The following is an 18,638-nucleotide window of genomic DNA, read 5'->3' as shown; positions in this document are numbered from 1 at the left end:
TTGCTTTCACTAATGGCAACGTCCAACTTGATCGTGGATATACTGATACCGGTTGGGATATCGACTTACACAAACACAGGCCCCACTAACCAGTGACGTACCTCCACCAAAAATATAAACGACCCTTCCTTCAGTCATCACTAATCTTCACCTCAACATCCTTACATCCAGCACCATCGGCCACGAGCCTTAACAGCCGCAGGCATGCAGGGCTTCAACATGGGGCGCTACGTCCCTCCAGACGTCGAAGGCACAATCTCCGCCAACGCCCTCCACAAAAAACACCCCCTCGGCGCCCGCGCCTCCAAACCAGGCTCCCTGACAGTCCGATTCGAGCTCCCTTACGCAGTGTGGTGCAGCACCTGTCCGAAGCCCACAATTATAGGCCAGGGCGTCCGCTTCAACGCTGAGAAGCGCCGCGTCGGTAGCTACTTCTCCACGCCCATCTGGAGCTTTAAACTCAAACACGTCGAGTGTGGCGGCGAGATCGAGATCCGCACTGATCCCAAGAACACGGCGTATGTGGTTGTCGCGGGCGGCGCGAAGAGGGATACGGGCGAGGACGTACCGCGCGAGGGAGATAATGTTATAATGACGGATCAGGAACGCGAGGCGCTTAGGAAGAATGCCTTTGCGAGTCTTGAGAAGACAATTGAGGATAGGGAGCAACTCAAGAATGCGACGCTGCGTATAGATGAGCTTCTTGAAGCATCGGCGAAACACTGGGACGATCCGTATACGCAGAATCAAAAGCTACGGAAGGCTTTCAGAGTAGGACGCAAGGAGCGCGAGCACGATGCAGCAGCAACGGAAGATTTGCAGGATCGCATGAGTCTTGGCATCGATATTGTGCCTGGTACAGAAGATGATGCTCGTCGCGCAGCTCTCGTTGACTTTGGTTCTGTGGAAGATGGTCGAGATCGAGCTTTGTCGAAACCGTTGTTCAAGACTGAAGAGAATAAGAAGAAATTCGGCGATTCAAAGAGTGGGAGCAAGCTTAAAGCCGACAAGGAAGTTTCGAAGCGGAAAGAGACGTTTGTGTCGGAACTCATGGGAAATACTCGTGCTGCTAAAGATCCTTTCTTGAATGATGGGCGAATTGAGACAAAGGGGCCTGCAAGATTACCTGGTGTAAAGCGGAAACGTCCAGCCCAAGAAGCAGAGTCGCATACTTCTAAACCACCAGCCAAAGCGCAGGTGAGAGCAGCAGAGAAGATGCCAACAGGTTTGGTAGATTATGATTCGGATTAAGGCTCCACGACAAGTCGTTTGGTCTTACATGCATTTACGAGATATGATACCCGGGCACAGCCCAAGTTATAGAATAGGAATTTAATTATCCTGTATATCCCTGCTGCGAAATCTCCTGGTAGAGTTGGCGGGGTGTCCAAATATCTGTTGCGGCCTCTCAGCTATTATACTGTTGACCAACAAGCCATGACATCCAGTCCCATTTCCATCTAGCTTTCCTCTGTAAGATACAAGCGAAGTAACGTGAAGCATTCCCAATATAGCACCAAACAAAATGCGATCCGAGTGCAAGCCTGCGCAATGTTTGCTGCAACTCCGTCCAATGATAGCTCCAAGTCCGCCCCTTGATCCCATGACGCCATTTGTGTGAATCGAAACGCTTGCCCAAGTCAACCCTCGAGTAGGGTGACATTATACATCATCCATCTGGCCCGCGGGCTCGTCATCTTCGTCTCCAAAACTAGCGACTGAAGATAGCTCGTCGTCATCTTCGCTCTCAGCTCCGGCTTCGTCCGCGGCTTCCTTAGAGGCGTATTTCTGGACATATTCTGGTATGGTGAGTAATTGTTTCCTCATAAGGTCTGTCCTTGCGTACCTTTGACCTTTGCATCGTAGCTCTTGGGTTCCCTTATAAGCAAAGCTGCTGCTTCTCCGTTGAGAGGATCGGTCGGGTTGGGATATCGAAGGAGTTGAGGGAGGAAGACCTCGAAAATGTTGATCATGTCGAACATGGGTGACCAGGTTTGGTTAATGACATCCAAGCACACTGAGCCAGACCTGAAGCTGTTAGCCGAGCAGAACAACTACTGGTAAGGTCGATTAAGTAAAGTACAACTCATCAATGTTAGGGTGAAAGATGCGATTGACAAAGCCAATGCTTGGAGACTTGTAAGGGTACGTGTCGGGCAGCTCGACATGGACCTTCCATGTTCCACCTTCGAATGGAGCTTCGCAATGTCAACTGTGTTGTTCGATAATGGTTTTGTCGTTTCGACTCACTTTCTTCAGGTCCTTTGAACCTAACATAGAACTCTTGCCTGAGAGTATCGGTCAGGAAATCGCTGCGAGTTGCTGGGGTGAGGAAGGGCATACACTGGTAGCTGTTAGCGGGGTAGATGTCGACATCTTAAATACGTGCTTACTATTGTCATTCACAAGTGTGACTTCGTAGTCGCTCATGAGCCTGTTCCTATTAGTCTATAACTAAGCGGTTGAGTTGAGGTTCGTACATCCTGTAGACATGTTAGCGCTATAACGACAAGGTAGATCGTCCAGAGACAACGCACTTCATGACCTGTTAGGACTACATGTTAGTTACGATGCTCCTGCAGCTTCAGCACCATATTGATGACTCACATCTGTCTCTATTCTGCGGCGAGGGCTACTCATGATGGCGGTTGGGACTGGGTTCCGATGTCGGGTTATGAAGGGTATCCAAAGTATCGGAGCTGGCGCGATGGACGTATTCGACGAGTAGACGGGTAAAGTATGAGGGAGAGGGTTTGATAGAATGTTTGGGGCGTTCCGGAGTCGGTGATATAGACGAGAGTCGTAGTAAAGTAAAGTAAAGTCAAAGTAGTTCTTGGGGATAAAGGGAAGATGGAAGTTGGGCCCAAGTCACGAGGATGTCACAGGTATGAATGATGTGGACGATAGTGATAAGCCGTAGTGTACAAGTACAAGCACGGCAGGTGCCGCTAAGTTGACCTCATGCCTCACTCTACTGACTAACGGCACCTAACTAAACTAGCTGTTATCGATAAGGGAAGGTACCGCAATGAGAGGAGATCGACAACACATCTTTCCAGGTTCGTTTTGGTGGTATGAAACAATCTTGGAGACTGAAACAGCTGCTGGCTTTAGTTTGAGTCATTGTCTATTGAATCCAAGTTTTGATGCTCGTGTTAGTTAAGCTTTGGATATGTTTCTTTGGTTTGATTTGGTTTGTCAGAGATATAACGAATTACGGTTGGGATACACAGCAGATAATCCTGAATAAGTAAGTATTATTAATAATAATAAAAATCCTCTTCTCTGTGTCACAAGTAAAATGACAAAGGTACTAACTTACAAGCAATCAGTCCTTTTGTCGAGCCAGTACTATGTATTAATACTGATGCGTGGCTGAATATCTCATCTCTCCACAATGTTACTTGCAGCAGTTAGACAGGGTTAAATGATGACGGCATCTCATATTCTTACTACAGTTCGCAAATTACATGCCCTCGGTTCTCGCATGCGTATTCGGCATTCATGATCTAAGAACCCCTCCATTTCCAATTCCTCGGGTACAAACCACGAACTCAATCGCAGCCCTTACATCTCCTCACACCATCTCGGTATGAAAAACAACCTCGGTTCATATTTAATCAGTAACTTTCTATTTTCCTCTCATTTCAATAACACAGTAAACAGTACAATAGATGAATGAATCCATTCCCCAATTCTAGACCGCCATCTACAAGAATACTCAAAGAACTGGCGGCTCAACATTTGCTGGGTCCCTTTTTCTATACCTTGAAGGGTCTAGCCCATATTAAATATCGACTTTTATTTGTTGAATAGAGCCAGAACCCTTCAGAAACCGAATGCGTGGGGCGCAGGACCAAAAGTCCAGGGGTGCTGAGAAAAAACACCAAAGATACTCAAATATACAACGTAGGGTTCATCATGGTTCAAACATGAATAAAACCGCTGCTTCCCCCGACTTTTTGAACGAATTCTTTATCTTTACTATCACAAGATAAACTCAGCCAAAAGAATTATTTCTTTCTATAATTTTTTCCCAATCAAAAACGTCCATCATAGACGCTTTGAGCTATACTTTCTGTCGGTCTGAAATTTGCCTGCAAGGTACTTCAACTTCTGTCACTCCCAACTTAAAAAGCTGCGCACGCTACACCTTGTCTTCCACACCAACACAACACAGCACAAAGACCCACATCTCTCACTCATGTCATCCCTTATCAATCCCACCATGAGGTCTTGCACCTCTCTCCTATCCCGAGTGTCCGTGTCGTCTTATCGGCCGGCGATCCGGTCCCTCGGCAGCTCCGTTCGGCCCCTCATCATCCGAGGTGTGGCGCAGTCCCGGTATAGCTCACACTCTCCCATGGGCGCACCTCCGGCTGCCCAGCGCAAGAAGGTCACTGTCGGAACCCTTCGCTCCATGCACCGCAAGGGTGATCCTATTACTGTCATGACAGCTCATGACTTCCCTAGTGGTCATGTTGCTGATCATGCTGGCATGGACATCATTCTCGTCGGCGATAGTCTTGCCATGGTTGCCCTTGGTATGGAAGACACAAGTGAAGTTGTTATGGAAGAGATGCTACTACACTGCCGGTCGGTTGCAAGAGCTACCAAATCCGCTTTCACTGTAAGGATAGACCCCTGCTCTCACATATGCAAGTCATTTATTAACTAACCCCGCCAGGTTGGTGACCTGCCCATGGGTACATATGAGATCAGCCCAGACCAGGCTCTTGCGACTGCCATCCGTTTTATCAAGGAAGGTCGTGTTCAAGGTGTCAAGCTAGAAGGTGGAAAGGAGATGGCTCCCACCATCAAGAAAATCACCACCGCTGGCATCCCTGTTCTTGGCCATATCGGTTTGACCCCTCAGCGACAAAACGCTCTTGGTGGCTTCCGTGTTCAGGGCAAGACAAGTAGCGGAGCTATGAGTATTCTCGAGGATGCCCTTGCTCTTCAAAAAGCTGGCTGTTTTGCCATGGTCGTCGAAGCTGTTCCTGCCGAGGTGGCCGCGCTCATCACTGAGAAGCTATCCGTTCCCACGATCGGTATCGGTGCTGGTAACGGTACCTCTGGTCAAGTCCTTGTGCAAGTTGACATGATTGGAAACTTTCCTCCTGGAAGGTTCCTCCCTAAGTTTGTCAAGAAGTATGGTGATGTCTGGGGCGAGAGTTTGAGAGCCATCGAGGCGTATCGAGACGACGTCAAATCCCGCCAGTACCCTGGCCCAGAGCACACATACCCAATTTCAGCAGAGGAACTTGAGAGTTTTACCAAGTCGGTAAAGGATTCATAAATTGGAAGCGTTAATACCCTAAGAGTTGTTCGTGGAGGATGCATGTCGTGTTGGTGAATTGGACAAGATATAGAGGTTGCATAGCTTGGAGTTAGGGTTAATTAGATGATATAGCTTTTGGTCCTTTCCATCATTGCAAGATAGAAGAAATTGACCTCGTTGGCCTCACCCAAAAGCAGGTGTTAGAGAGTAGGCAACGACAAGTTGACCATGTGAGTTTTTGAAGCACTAAGGACGTTAGGACTAGTCGATCAAGTGTATAAATGCCTTTATTAGAACTCACCTGATGTAAATTGCCAACAACTTCATCCAAAGACGGTGCAAACGCACTGTTGACGTACAAAAAGACACTGTCCGTCTCTTTGCACTTCAACTTCTTCCTCAAATACCTCACAACTTCTTCGAAACGTCTTGTCGCACTGATCTTGCATACATCTTGGGCCAACGACGGTGCAGACCCGACGGGTTTAAATCGCACCACGATCTTGTCCGTCTTGAAGCTTCCTGCAGCCTCGAGTGCGGCTGTGGCATCTCTTGGTAGATCAGCTAGTACTACTGAAGCCGACATGGTAAGTGGCAGATTTGGAGATGCGGCGCCGCTGCCTGCTACTTCATTGTCGGCAAGAGGCATTGGTGAGGCGATAGAAGGTGACGGTGAAGGCAATGGGGACGAGGGCCCCTGGTCTTTTGGTGTCTCCGACATTTCAATTGACTGTTATATAATATGGGAAATATTAGAGGTTTCTTGTTTTTCAGTTTGGTGAAATATGCTTGTTGGTGGTGAGTTTTCTGACATCTTATTGTTGGTGAAACGGGCGCCTAAGGTTGCTTATGACAGCACAGTGTTGGAGGCTGCGCACTGTACGCATTCATACTTCTTCATCATGACTCCTCAAACTTTTTTATCAAGATTGTTTAATCTATTCTTTTCCGTCCTCGCATTGGATCTTACAGTAGAAAGAAGTGGGCTCCTTATCTTGACGATACAAAAACTACCAACTAAGAATATGATCTTAGTAGTCTATTTACTTCGTCTCTTGTCCTTCCAACAGCCAACATTTTCAACCCGAAGCCTGTTGCAACAACAGGAAAGTCAATGAGAGACAAGAGCCGTTGAATGTTCTACCGAAATACGGTGGAGGACGAAGAAGCCAATGCATGCGTATACTTATGTGCTGCTGTCCCCCGCAAACTACTGCAGCTAGAAAGCGCTATGCGTATAACAAAACGAAGAATGAAGTGTCCGAGACACTTGACTCCAACAGGGGGTGCTCGGTACTTCAGTTGTTTGCTTCTTGGTTTTTCCATGACAAAAACCAACTCACTTTGGCACGCAAAAACCAGATGTATGTTCAAGTATTTCATGTTGTCTAACATATCAGTACATATACATGTCCCAAACACATATCTACATCAGACCTTTCTGGCCGTAATCATATGGCAATCGCTATTGCTTTCACGCTTTTGCGATAGGATTCTTCCGCTCTCATGCCCCGAGTTTTGCTTTGTACAGCCCTCATCAATCCCATCTCAAACATTTGCCCTGACCACCCTTCTCGAAATGGACCTAGACGAACGCCCCAGTATGCATCAAGACCAACAGCAACACAAATGAAATGGCCGAAAGACCGTGGGGGTAAACCAGCTAGAATGAAAAAGACACCATGCCGCTCTGCGCCGTTGCATGCAGTTCATGCTTATAAGGTATAAGAAAGCGAAAATAAAGAACACAGAGACATCTCTAACCGAAAGAATGCCTTTAATTGCCGCTAGGTAGCACAAAGTTAACCAAATTCAGGAAGTATCTTTTCTGTTGTTTGTATACAGCGTGTGGGTGGGAATCTCAAGGTAGGTGCGCCAAATGGACTTCATAAAGGTCGGTTTTGGGAGGATGGTTCTGTCATGATCCAAGAGCTGTGAGGTCATGGCATGGTTTGAGATGATCATGACATGGAAGAGGCCGTATATCGTATTATAATATGGATAGTCATCACCATGCTTCCTCCTCGTCAGATCCGGGTCCGTACTTTGGCATCCTCTTGATTTGCGATAGAAGAGAATCAAGTTCAATCCAATTGTCGTCGTTCTCGGCAAACTTTCGGTGTTTTCGTGATAGGATGTGCTACAAAGGTTAGTCATAAGGTTCAAGAACAGTCAAATAAGTTACTTACCTCGTCAAAATCGCGGAACTTATCCTGGCAGTTCTCGCAATAACCGGGCTTGAGGTCCTTTTTACTCTTAAGTGGTTGGGACTGTGTTCTTCGCTCAGTCTTTTGAGCTTCCTCCTCTTGCACCTCAGCGGGTCGTGATGTGTGTCGGCCCATCGTTGTTGATCGGCTAGACGCAACATCCATTGACACTTCAGCCAAACGACGCGAGCTTACATCGAACGAAGCAGGAGCAGCCTTCTGCAACACCTTCCTCTGGAGACCGTGAACTTCTTTACTAGTTCCAGCCTTGGCACCGTTGACGCCAGATGTCGACGAGATCATCTGCGAGCGAATAGCAGAGGTAATATTCGATGGTTGCACACCGGATGCGACAGGCTCGCCAGCAAAAAGACGGCCAGCAGCAGCACGGCTTGTAAAAGCATTTTGTGGTCGGAAATCCGCTTGCTTTGAGATAGCCGCCTTGGCTGTGTTGATGTTGAAGACATCAGTGGGTGTTCCAGCACGGACTCGGTTCTGGCCATCTTCCATCTCGGTGATAGTTCGCTTTCCTGTTACTGGTTTTGGCATTGGGGCCTGAGGTGGCTTGATTACATGAGCAGCTTCCTCTCGCTTGGCTTGTCGAGCCTTCTCTTGCTCTCGTTGCCGTCGGTGATCCTTTTCAGGAACATCGTGATCTTCCACAAAGGGACATCTACCATTTCCAACACTTCGGAACTGTGGCCACTCTCCATCTGACTTGTTCGTAACCTTAGGGTATTCACGAACCATGATAGGCTTGTTCTTCTCATCCATATCCCACACATAGATATGAGGACCTTTGAAATAGGTCAACTCGCGATGGACGGCGGTCGGGTCGCGGTCTGAAGGTCCATTCACGCGCTCATTGTGCAACAACTGGAGCAAATTGGCCTCCCGGGAGTTGCCATAATGACTTCGGGTGCTGGCAGATCTCGAATAAGAGGCATTGCTCGTCTCAGCTTCAAGCAAAACAGACAACATGTTCTGAAACTTTTCCAAAGACCAGATTTTCTTGCCCATCTCACGAGCCTTGTGTAGCACATCATTGTTCCTGGTTCCTCTGGTTCGCTTCGTAGGGTCGTCAATTTGCTGCGTCCTTGTCGGAGCATTACGGAACTCGGACAGAAGTTTCCTTCGTGCTTCGGTGTTTCGATTCAACAACGACGGGTTGATGGTTTGGGGTTGTTCTTCAGATTCGTGGTGTTCATTGCGGTGGTCCAGTTCCTGCTCCTGGTGTCCCTCTGGCCTCTCGGGTGGAATTGATCGGGTAGTGACGACATGGGTGACCGAAATGGAGAAGAAAGGTTCTTGCGTCTGAAGATTGGTCAGTACAGTACCATCCGGGTTTTGTAAGAAAACATACAGCACCAAGATAGTTGACTTTTCTTGTTAACCTCGCACGAACGTCATCGGGTATACTCTCAAAGTAAAAAACCATCTTGGGGAACTTGGCACGATGATGTCTCTTCCATGCTTCCTTCTCATTATCCATATCACGGGCTACGTTTGTCGGGACAGTCCTCGATCTTTCCTTTGTCGAAGGACGCGTAGTGCCGCGTTGAACCAGAACCTGGGTCCGGGTTGACCTGGATGGGGATCGAACCGGGCGCTGCACGCCATTATCGAGGACCTGTTTCTTTAGAGGCGGCGGCTGGCCATAGGTTTCTTCACGCTGGACGGTAGCATAGGAACGTTTCTGCTTAGCATACCCAGCCAGGGCAGAAACTCCACGGAGAGGTGAGTTGGCAACATTAGGGTTGTTGGTTAACGGGCCCCGTCTCGAAGACATGGCCGATATGGGACCAGGCGTTGGTGATAGAGATATAGTTGCCATATAAAGCCCGTGAACTGCTCTGGGGGTGAGTAGCCAGAGCAGAGGGCGTATAAGCAGGACGACAAAAGTCTATGGTGGACGTCAGAGGTGACGTGACGAACGTTGAGCTGTTATTGGTGGTTGTTGATCGTGGGTAGTGGTCGACTGGTAGTGGTAAGTAGTCTTGGGAGGGGCTGGGAGGATGAGACTTTGACAGCACGCGACGCGGAGCCTGACACGTCCAGAGACAAAGACAATGGTAGTCAAAGGGGAGGGAGGGTAATGGATGAAATCAACACATCAGAGGAGATTCGAGGCAGATATGAAGAGAGAAAGACCTGACCGACGAAAATGGATCAAATGATGAACAACAACAAACCGGCCGTAATTGTTTTTTTGTCGGAGACCTTTTTGGTCGGGATCCAGTCTGTCTGCTTTGGATGGAGGGAAACGAGCCTGAGGGGACGGGTCCCAAATGACTTTGATTGATTACTTAGCAGTCTACCTTCCACTTGACCCAAAGCAAACCAGGCGTGTTCTGGTAGAAGTCGCGCTTGGCACAACAGCGCTATGCCTCTCCTGTGCGGCTGAGCGGGGACCGCCGGGGGCCCTGTACTTCAGTGGAAGCCCTCTGTGGCCCGCTGGGCTGTCCACTACAAAAAACACCACCATGTCACGGGCCTGCCGTCTATTAACCCAGCAACGAGAGGATCCTACCTCCAGAACCGGGAAATTAGGATACAGAGACGAGACCAGTCAGTAAATTTCAGCCTCGTACCGAAGACGGGGATTTTGCGCGAGACATTCACGGAGAGAACAATAACAAGAACTAAGACATCAAAGCTTGAAGTTACGTTGTGAGCTGTTAAACAACCGTGTTAAGAGGGGAGGAATGCACTTAGGAGTGAATCAAAGATTACCTACACAGACCAACTTTATGCAGAAAAGCATGGCTTGTCTGCCTATTAACTTAACGGTAACTAACCCTTGTGTGAACCGCATTGAAACATCCACCTGTTCAATCTTTCTGCCCGCTGTCTTGCGTCTAGCCTCGGGCCAATCCTGGTCATAATTTTTGGTCTGGCGTCATCATAAAGTTAGGTCATAGAGGCTTTTGACATTGGCATGTTCAATTGATGTGAAAGGCTCCAGTTTCTGCCGAAAAGATTTGCGTTAAGCTCAATTGCCCAGACCATCTATCTATATCCATCATCCCGCAATGAAACTCCCTCGAGCTCCGTTCCGGAGCGTAGATCCTCGTTTACCCCTCCGAGCCGTCTCGACAAGAAGCATATCAACAATAGGTCTCACAGCCAGACCAAAGCTGCCTTCAAGTACACCGGCCCGTCTCCGAACATATGCCTCCGTGTCCGCCTCCGAGCTCCGATTTGGACAACCCGTACATGAGACACATCCTCATATCTTGAAAGCGGGTGAAATTACACAGGGCATCACAGCACAAGAATATGCCGACCGTCGAGCCGCTCTGGCGCACTCCATGACAGATGGAAGTGTTGCAGTTCTACATGCCGCATCTTTACAGTACAAGTCCGGAGCTGTCTTCCACGCCTATCGACAAGAATCCAACTTTCTATATCTTACAGGATGGATGGAAGGGGATGCTATTGCGGTAATACAAAAGACGGGTCCCAACTACGGCGACTATGTATTCCACATGTTTGCCAAACCCAAGAATGCTCGGGAGGAACAGTGGAACGGCTATCGGAACGGTGTTGATGCTGCAAGAGATATATTCAACGCTGACGAGTCGCATTCTATCTACGAGGCCGAACACTTGCTACCCAAGATCCTTGACAAGGCCAAACTTATCTACGCAGACTCACCACCCTCTAAAGGCGGCATTGCCGCCACAGCGACTTGGCTATGGCGGCTCATCTCTGGCAAAGATATACGACCAACCCGAACACCCCTCTACTCCGTCATGAATAAGCTTCGGGTGGTCAAGAGTGAGGCAGAGGTTGCCAACATGCGTCTTGCTGGTCAGATCTCAGGGCGGGTCATCACAGACGCAATGCGCCAGCCCTGGAAACGTGAGAAAGATCTACACTGGTTTCTTGACTACAATTTCGCTGCCAATGGATGCGAGGGCCCGGCTTACATCCCTGTGGTAGCTGGCGGTGAGCGCGCAAACTGCATTCACTACACGGTGAACAACAGCACATTCAACGAGGATGAATTTATTCTCATCGATGCGGGCGGCGAATACGGGACCTACATTACTGACATATCCCGCACATGGCCAGCTTCTGGCCGCTTCACCCCCGCTCAGCGCGACCTATACCAGGCCGTCCTCAATGTGCAACGATCCAGTGTTTCGCTGTGCAGGGAAAGCTCTCGACTCTCACTAGAGGACATTCACAACGTTACTGCGCGTGGTCTTGTTGACCAGCTGCGCGCTATTGGATTTGATGTTACCATGGCCAACATCGACCAGCTCTTCCCCCACCATGTCGGTCACTATATTGGCCTTGACGTGCATGACTGCCCTGGATACAGCCGTCGCGAGACCCTTCGCCGCGGCCACTGCGTTACCATCGAGCCGGGTGTTTACGTTCCTCATGATGATCGATGGCCGGCCGCCTTTCGGGGCATGGGCGTCCGAATCGAGGACAGCGTGTGCGTAGATGACGATTCACCTTACATTCTGTCCACCGAAGCGGTGAAAGAGGTTGACGACATTGAAGCGCTACGATCATGACCAGTACTACATTGACTTTGTAAACATACCCATAGACTTGATATGTATAAAATGTATAGTACGATTTCATAATGCGACTGCAACGGTCTTTGTCCCGCTTACGACCCACCTGTATGTTGTTGTTGCTAGGCCTACATTTTTGTTATTGTAGCTCAACGTGAAAACAAAGAAAAGACCGCGTGATAGTTCATGACCAGGGTATTAAAAAGGTAACGCCACAACCGCATGCAGGTGAAATTAAATGCATGTAAGAGCCTATACATGCACATGTATGTTTTATTGCTGTTGGGTCGTTAAAAACATGACCATTTGTTATCAAAACAGTCAATATTTAGGGTAATCAACCGTTCACGAAAACAAGATTGGATCCGCAAGCTGCCATGGAGACCCCAGCCTCAACAAGCGGGTATTGTAAGAATATCACCAAACCGTATCCGGATGATGAATACAACCAACAAGTTACAACACGCTTCTACTAGCAAACACGATTTGAAGCATGACTCAATGTTGATACATGAACTAAGATGAGTAGTATATACACCACGATTCATCTCTGGGGTATATTTATACAGTATCCCAAACACGCTTGGAACGTAATCATCATGTCTATTCTAGCAGAAACCTCTTGGATCAAAGAGCGTTCGGCTGTGGTTTGGCATCAAGAACGGTTGTCGAGCCGAGGCGCTGAGAAGCTGTTCAAATGCCTGGAGGCGCCGGGCCAACTCTTGATGTTCCTTCATGATAGCCCTATTCCGCCTTTCTAGATGCTGGATATACTCTGTTGCCTTTGTTAAAACAGTGCCCTGTGAAACGTTAGTTATCATGTCTACGTCGCGGCAACTACGGTTTACTACTGACCTTGCTCACTTTGGGCGCTCGTTGTGAGTCTCCTTCAGCCTCATCATTCTCTCCATCCTCTGGTATTGAGTGGAGAGCTGGTACAGCGTCGCGGAGCTCAGCAATCTTGTCCTTTAGATTCGTTCGATACTTTCGCTCAATATCGTTATGAGCTGTCCGGTCCCCAGCCTTGAGCTTCTCTTTTCCTTTGATGTCGGACGTTGCAGTGCTTGTGCGTGATAGTCCTGGCCTAGTCGAGCTGAGACCAGTCTCGCTCGAATTCTCCGTCTTAATGTCCTGGTTTCGAGACGGCGCCTTGGAACTATTGGTAGGTGTAGGTGTCTGCTTCTGACTGCGGCCTCCGGTCGGTGTACCCAATAGTGACTCGATGTTGCTGTTAAAGTCGGACATTCCCGTACCAAGACCAGCCCCAAATCCTAAACCGAAGCCAGTGGCAGGCATAAAGCTGGATGACGTTCGACCAGTATTCATTGCGATGGCAAGAAGTCTCCGTTGTTCGTCATTGCTTAGGACCTGGTTATTGCCCATACCAGACATGGCCTGTCCAAAGCCAAAGTTCATGGCTCCTTGGGTATTGCCCATTCCCAGATCCGGTTCCGTACGAATACCGGGCTCTGGCTTTTCCCAGCTGAGCGGTGTTGAGTATAGACCCTCTCGAGGTGGCACTTCTGGTGGTGGCATGGTCTCGATCTTTGACAAATGCTCCTCCAAACTCATCGAGTCAAGTCCTTCCTCTTCTTCATCAGATAGGGCGTTGTCTAAAGCGTTGTCGTCAAAATACTCTGCGCCCTGAAAAGGGAGAGAGCTTGCGTAAACACCGGTACCAAGACCTGGTGTATTCGAGCTCGATCCATATCCAGGACTTCATTGATAATCAGCCTCCGATTCATCAAGATATAGCGTCAACATACCGGTAATGAGTGTTGGCATTGCTGTTCATGGGGTCATAACGCTTTGAAAAGTCAATTTCGTAACTTCCTGTCCTCTCGGCTTCATCATCATCAAATCGAATCCAGTAGTCCAGAGATTCCAATGCAGAGTCAGTATCGACCTTTGTGCGCTTTCTATCATGCGCATGTCCATCTCGTCTTCGCTGTTGTGGGTGATTCCTTGGGTGCCCCCTATTAGGTAGTATAGTGTTGTTTGGGCCGGTGTAAGTCGATTGCATGGGGGCCTGGCTGAACGAGATGTCAGAGGCAGCTGTCGGCTGGAAATCGAAAGACGATCCCCCTTGATTACGGGATCCGCCCATGCCACTTTCTAAATCTGCTGGTCCCCATGGTGATGGATCTTGCTGTTGCTGAGATGACTGGTTGTTTTGGCCAACGTTATTGAGAGTCTGGTTGTTGGGTACCGCGAAAAAGTTAAGAATATTAGGGTCCATTGCTAACACGGCATCCCGACCTTTAAGGTCGTGTTCGTCGTCCGGACCAAAGGATCTCGTGTCAACAACCCGTGCAGAGCTTGAGCCAGCTCAATTAGCGAGGATGATGTTGATATGAAACAGTGGGAACGGATCGGAAAATTCAATGAAAAAAGCTATGTTTGATCGAGCTTTGTCGCAATGGTGTTGGAATGTGTTTGAGGGGGCTGGTTGTCAAAGCATAAGACGGTGGGTCAGCAGTGGAGGATGGTAAGAATGATGATGATGACAATCTTGCGGATACAATAAAAATACACCGAAGCTTCAAGTATAAATTGTGAATGTATCGATTGTGAGTTGGCGATGCAAAAAGTGAGACCAGTTTATTGGAGGTGATGGGGTGAGAGTGTCGTCGAAGTCGATGCCAGACCGAGGAGCTTAAAGGGAGTAGGCGCGGGATGAGGTGACAAGTAGAAGATCTACGAGAGCGAAGCGCAGTACAAAACAGCTCTCGCAAGATGGGTCGAGCGACGAAACAAGCAAGACGAACGGGCAAAGGAGGATGTTTTTGGTGGATTTGTTGTAGATTAGTTAATGAGGTGAGCTTTGACTCGGGCGTGGCGGAAGTATGTAGTGTATATGCTGCGTTTGGTTGGTGGTTTTTAGTGATTGACTTTACCGCTCAGTTGTCTCAAAGTAAGATTGAATCAAAGGCAGAATAGTAACAGTCATCGGTTGCCAAATGTAGGATGAAGGAGTGAAGGTTTTGACGGAGACCGGAAGAGAGTACAGTATCAGTCGATAGGATGAGCGGACATGTGCGGTTCCCAATTCGTTGGCTGGAAAGCAAAAGCCCAGGCCCGGACCGAGAAGGAGGGAGTTTAGGTCTGACTGAATTGGGGACAGGATAAAAAGACTGAACGGTATTGGATAGATGGATAATTAAAAAGGATGAACCCGTATTTTTTGTGTGTCTTGTGAGTTGTCGTATTCGCCGCGTTCAAGAGATCTAGTTAGGTTCTTGATGGTCTCATTGATCGATTGAGTCGATGCTTTGGGACAACCAACGTTGGGGGATGGGGATCCTTCACAAGCCCATAGTATGTATGACGGATGATTTTTACCAACAATGCAATCTCTCTTTCTCTCCTCAACTATTCTTCCTTGTACAAGCGAGGTTCAGGGGGGACAGATTTCGCTCCCAATGCCGGGTCGACGTCTTGATGTTCTTCGGCCGCAATGGCGTGACTTTTACATCGACAGGACCGTCTTGTGCGGTTCTAGTTCCAGGGGCCCTTGAACACCCTGGGAGTCCTGGACCGCTGGCGTAGCAAAAATTGGGCGACATCGTATGATGAGCAAGGCTGAGGAGGGGAATTGTACGATGGGCCAAGACCCTCGTCTATTGGCTGACTCGCGCCAGCTCGGGGGGTTGTTGCTGTCATCCGGGAGCATAAAAGGGACGGGACATTCATCAAGGTTTGTTTCTAATGGCTTGGCTTGATGGTTTAGGCTTAATCATTGCCGTATCATTCCCTAGCCAGCCTACCAACCTGTGACTTTTGAGGCATGCGCGTCTTGATGCTATATCACGTGGCGTACACATGTCCTGTTACTTTATTGAGCATTGGATGATTTTCGTTTCAACTGTCATAGCTCTTTCTTATTAGCGGCTTAGGTACTGCCAGCTGGGTCTTGGCAACGGTTCCCAACCCACACGTCTTTCAGCCTCGTGCTAGTTAGTGACTAGCAATAGCTTCTAGGCTCAGCTGGCAAGCTCTAGCCCTCATAGAGACCACTCAAAAAGCTCTCGAGGCTCACTGGTGTGGTGGGGGTCTTTCATGATCCTTGTTCTGTCTCATCATATCATGGAACCTTTTTTCACATCAGCCTCTCCTCCTTTCCTAGAGGGGCTTTCGATGGCTTTCGATGACTGCGATACTAATAGGAGATACTCGCACAATACTCGTCGCGTCGCATCAGGTGTACCTTGACTTGGAAACTGTAACCATAGTCAAATACATTTTGTGACAGCTACCAAGTGAGCGCATGTATCCATGATCACTTTCTGTAATCAGCCTGTTTGTTCAACCCGCACCCAGCCAGATTTAGGTTTAGGCGGTCAAGGGTCAGCTCCTAGCTTAACTGTCACAACGGCCTGGAAATGTTTTTTTTCTTTACTTTTGTTGGAATGCCCATTTATCGTGAAACTATTGGACTGCAGCACAGGTCTTTTCTCTTTCTTGCGCAGGCTAGTTCTGCAACCATCTCAACTATTTCCACCGAACGCACATATTTTCAAAGCGGTGTTCTATCCCATTACTTTTCGCTTAACCGCTCACGAGACATTCTGTCTACAACCACCATGATAATGAAACCTCAGCCATGAGGCTCGTCTATATAACATCAGATATGATTGCCTATGCATATAGGTGTTTGAGAATCAGCGGTTGGGCTCATGCAGACGAGGCCCCTTTGCATACCAGCTTTCTCAGGACCAGGCGGGTTACTTCAATAAACGAAGCGATGTTCTGTATCCAATTTTTCTAATGTCATGCTATTATTTCCAACACAGGTGATGTTCTCCAAGAAACGCGGCTTCGATGACTTTTCTAGTCCGGCCATCATCTATGCTCCATATCATGACCCATGGGGGATGCTTCTTGTGCGCTTCCCAGGTATCTTGTCTCCTCTTGATACTCTTTCGTTATTTTGGGACCCATGGTTTAGGAAGGTTATCCTTCCTGATACAATCTGGGCATATGTCCTGTGTGTAAACGACGTCGTGCTTATGCGAAGGGCCCTTGCATCCGTTGAAAACTCTTTGGCACCAGCGAATGTTTAGAAAACCGATGTGCCCGCAAGAAAACTCTTGATCCACCTGCACACACATGCTGTCTAATTTAAGCCCAATGCGTACTATTGTATGATACAATACCGTTGGCTGGGTTTGCTCAAGGTGTTGACACGATGGCCTATGACTTGGTGAGTCTGGAGTATACTACATAAGAAAAGCATGCAAGACTCTTCTATAGGCACGCAGAAGACCGATACCTTGCTAGAGTTTCCAAGATTCCCGCGGAATAGTTCCTGATTGAATCCATACGTCTGATAATCTTGATATTCCTGCAACGTCTCTGTCGCAAGAGTCTTCGGCACGGCACTCGGGGGCTGTCTAATAACAGCGCGCACTCTTGGCCGGCTTGATGAAAACGAGAGGGCGGGATCGAGTAGATGTGAGAGTGAAGCCCGCTTCGTTGCAGGAAACAAGCTGGGACGTTTAAAAAGATAGCCAAACGACGGTGATAGTAGCCGAGTCCCCGAGGTGTCAACAAAGGGTGGGCAAATCAGGGATTATCAAACGAGAGAGTACCAATGGCAAAACAACGACTGCAACGCCCTGGGCCATGGGCGCATGCGCACACAGCCTGCGTAGAATAACCAGATTCGACGCGGCTTCAAGGATGTGAGAGTGATAAGGCTTTGCTGGGTCAAGGGGTGCTGGCTTTTTTGTGGAAAAAGGGCTTGAGACACGAATTGAAGCATTTCACAAGATCGATCGCGATGCGCTCTCACCTTGCATGTACCTTCCTTCCCTATCTGCCTTGGTTGGCACGCACCATGACGTTGAATCCAATTTCCAGGTGCTCGGCTGCTATTTCTTCAAATGATTGGGTTAAACATAATTTAGCGTCTACCGAAGAATCCATTGCGCTTCCCTTCAAATCGCAGCCCCGTTATTCGTTTCTCACCTGCTTCAACATCAGCCTAAGAGAAAACGCCCCAAATGGTGGCTGCGAAAACCGTCACACCTACCTCCGTTATGTTAATCGGTGGGGGCTGGCCCATGAGAAAATCTACATGATCGACCTTGGCCTTCTAGAAGGAATTATTGATTTACAGTATCAGATTAAGTTTCGGGTCCTTTATGAACTTTTTTTGCCCAATCAATCAGTAATATTAATTCTTTACCTGCCACCGTGAAAAGCGTTTCGAATATGTTTACTTCTCTAAGGCGATAGACAATCCTCTTGCAATTGTACTGCGCGAAATCGTGATTAAGAATTTGTGTTTCAGATTAGTATTTACTTGTCTTGGCGGATGCTCCAGTACTTCGATCTCAATGTCTTGAATCAAGTGATGCTAAACTTACACATGCTTAACTCGACAACATAAAAGGCGTCATGAGGTTGATTTTATATAAGGAGTCGCGGTGTAGGATTTTATCAAACGTTGCTTTTAAACTTACTGTGCTACCTGTATCGTGATTGCTCAAGGTTCGACGGGTGCCTTGAGAACAATTTAAATCGAGCATGATCAGGCACATCTATCTATCTATTGTCTGTTGCGCATCAGTGTTCAATGGTATTGTCGAGAATCTAACAATAGCACACTAA

General features: G+C 48.1%; 7 protein-coding genes across 7 annotated transcripts; 3 read left to right on the top strand and 4 right to left on the bottom strand.

Annotated features, from left to right (window-relative positions):
• The first annotated feature begins 149 nt into the window (after positions 1 to 149).
• Positions 150 to 1,337, top strand: EDB82DRAFT_509874 (CWC16 protein). The gene has a single exon (XM_025728838.2). The coding sequence runs from the start codon at positions 205 to 207 to the stop codon at positions 1,249 to 1,251; it is 1,047 nt and encodes a 348-aa protein (XP_025583165.2). The 5' UTR covers positions 150 to 204; the 3' UTR covers positions 1,252 to 1,337.
• A 325-nt stretch (positions 1,338 to 1,662) lies between these two features.
• EDB82DRAFT_478700 (ubiquitin-conjugating enzyme/RWD-like protein) lies at positions 1,663 to 2,640 on the bottom strand (the record flags this gene model as incomplete). Its single annotated transcript, XM_065608113.1, has 7 exons — positions 1,663 to 1,799; positions 1,847 to 2,028; positions 2,084 to 2,198; positions 2,251 to 2,322; positions 2,394 to 2,434; positions 2,538 to 2,545; positions 2,608 to 2,640. 7 exons carry the CDS (start codon positions 2,638 to 2,640, stop codon positions 1,663 to 1,665), a joined length of 588 nt encoding a protein of 195 aa, XP_065464237.1.
• Positions 2,641 to 4,228: 1,588 nt separating this feature from the next.
• EDB82DRAFT_528062 (ketopantoate hydroxymethyltransferase-domain-containing protein) lies at positions 4,229 to 5,299 on the top strand (the record flags this gene model as incomplete). The annotated part of the gene is made up of 2 exons (XM_025728836.2): positions 4,229 to 4,630; positions 4,688 to 5,299. 2 exons carry the CDS (start codon positions 4,229 to 4,231, stop codon positions 5,297 to 5,299), a joined length of 1,014 nt encoding a protein of 337 aa, XP_025583163.2.
• Positions 5,300 to 5,464: 165 nt separating this feature from the next.
• On the bottom strand, positions 5,465 to 6,002 carry EDB82DRAFT_528061 (ubiquitin-like autophagy protein Apg12-domain-containing protein; the record flags this gene model as incomplete). Its single annotated transcript, XM_025728835.1, has 2 exons — positions 5,465 to 5,527; positions 5,583 to 6,002. The coding sequence occupies 2 exons, from the start codon at positions 6,000 to 6,002 to the stop codon at positions 5,465 to 5,467; spliced, it is 483 nt and encodes a 160-aa protein (XP_025583162.1).
• Positions 6,003 to 7,289: 1,287 nt separating this feature from the next.
• Positions 7,290 to 9,277, bottom strand: EDB82DRAFT_432830 (Dfp1/Him1, central region-domain-containing protein; the record flags this gene model as incomplete). The annotated part of the gene is made up of 3 exons (XM_025728834.1): positions 7,290 to 7,421; positions 7,471 to 8,802; positions 8,852 to 9,277. The coding sequence occupies 3 exons, from the start codon at positions 9,275 to 9,277 to the stop codon at positions 7,290 to 7,292; spliced, it is 1,890 nt and encodes a 629-aa protein (XP_025583161.1).
• Positions 9,278 to 10,252: 975 nt separating this feature from the next.
• On the top strand, positions 10,253 to 12,165 carry EDB82DRAFT_509859 (peptidase M24, structural domain-containing protein). Its single transcript, XM_025728832.2, has one exon. The coding sequence runs from the start codon at positions 10,521 to 10,523 to the stop codon at positions 12,018 to 12,020; it is 1,500 nt and encodes a 499-aa protein (XP_025583160.1). The 5' UTR covers positions 10,253 to 10,520; the 3' UTR covers positions 12,021 to 12,165.
• Positions 12,166 to 12,311: 146 nt separating this feature from the next.
• EDB82DRAFT_276338 (helix-loop-helix DNA-binding domain-containing protein) lies at positions 12,312 to 14,510 on the bottom strand. The gene is made up of 3 exons (XM_025728831.2): positions 13,790 to 14,510; positions 12,879 to 13,740; positions 12,312 to 12,823 (listed from the first exon to the last, which is right to left on the bottom strand). The coding sequence occupies exons 1-3, from the start codon at positions 14,260 to 14,262 to the stop codon at positions 12,632 to 12,634; spliced, it is 1,527 nt and encodes a 508-aa protein (XP_025583159.1). The 5' UTR covers positions 14,263 to 14,510; the 3' UTR covers positions 12,312 to 12,631.
• Positions 14,511 to 18,638: the final 4,128 nt, after the last annotated feature.

The sequence above is a fragment of the Fusarium venenatum genome, assembly GCF_020744135.1.
Source record: "Fusarium venenatum strain MPI-CAGE-CH-0201 chromosome Unknown EDB82scaffold_3, whole genome shotgun sequence".
Classification (NCBI taxonomy): Eukaryota; Fungi; Ascomycota; class Sordariomycetes; order Hypocreales; family Nectriaceae; genus Fusarium; species Fusarium venenatum.
This window is presented reverse-complemented; position numbering and strand designations above follow the sequence as displayed.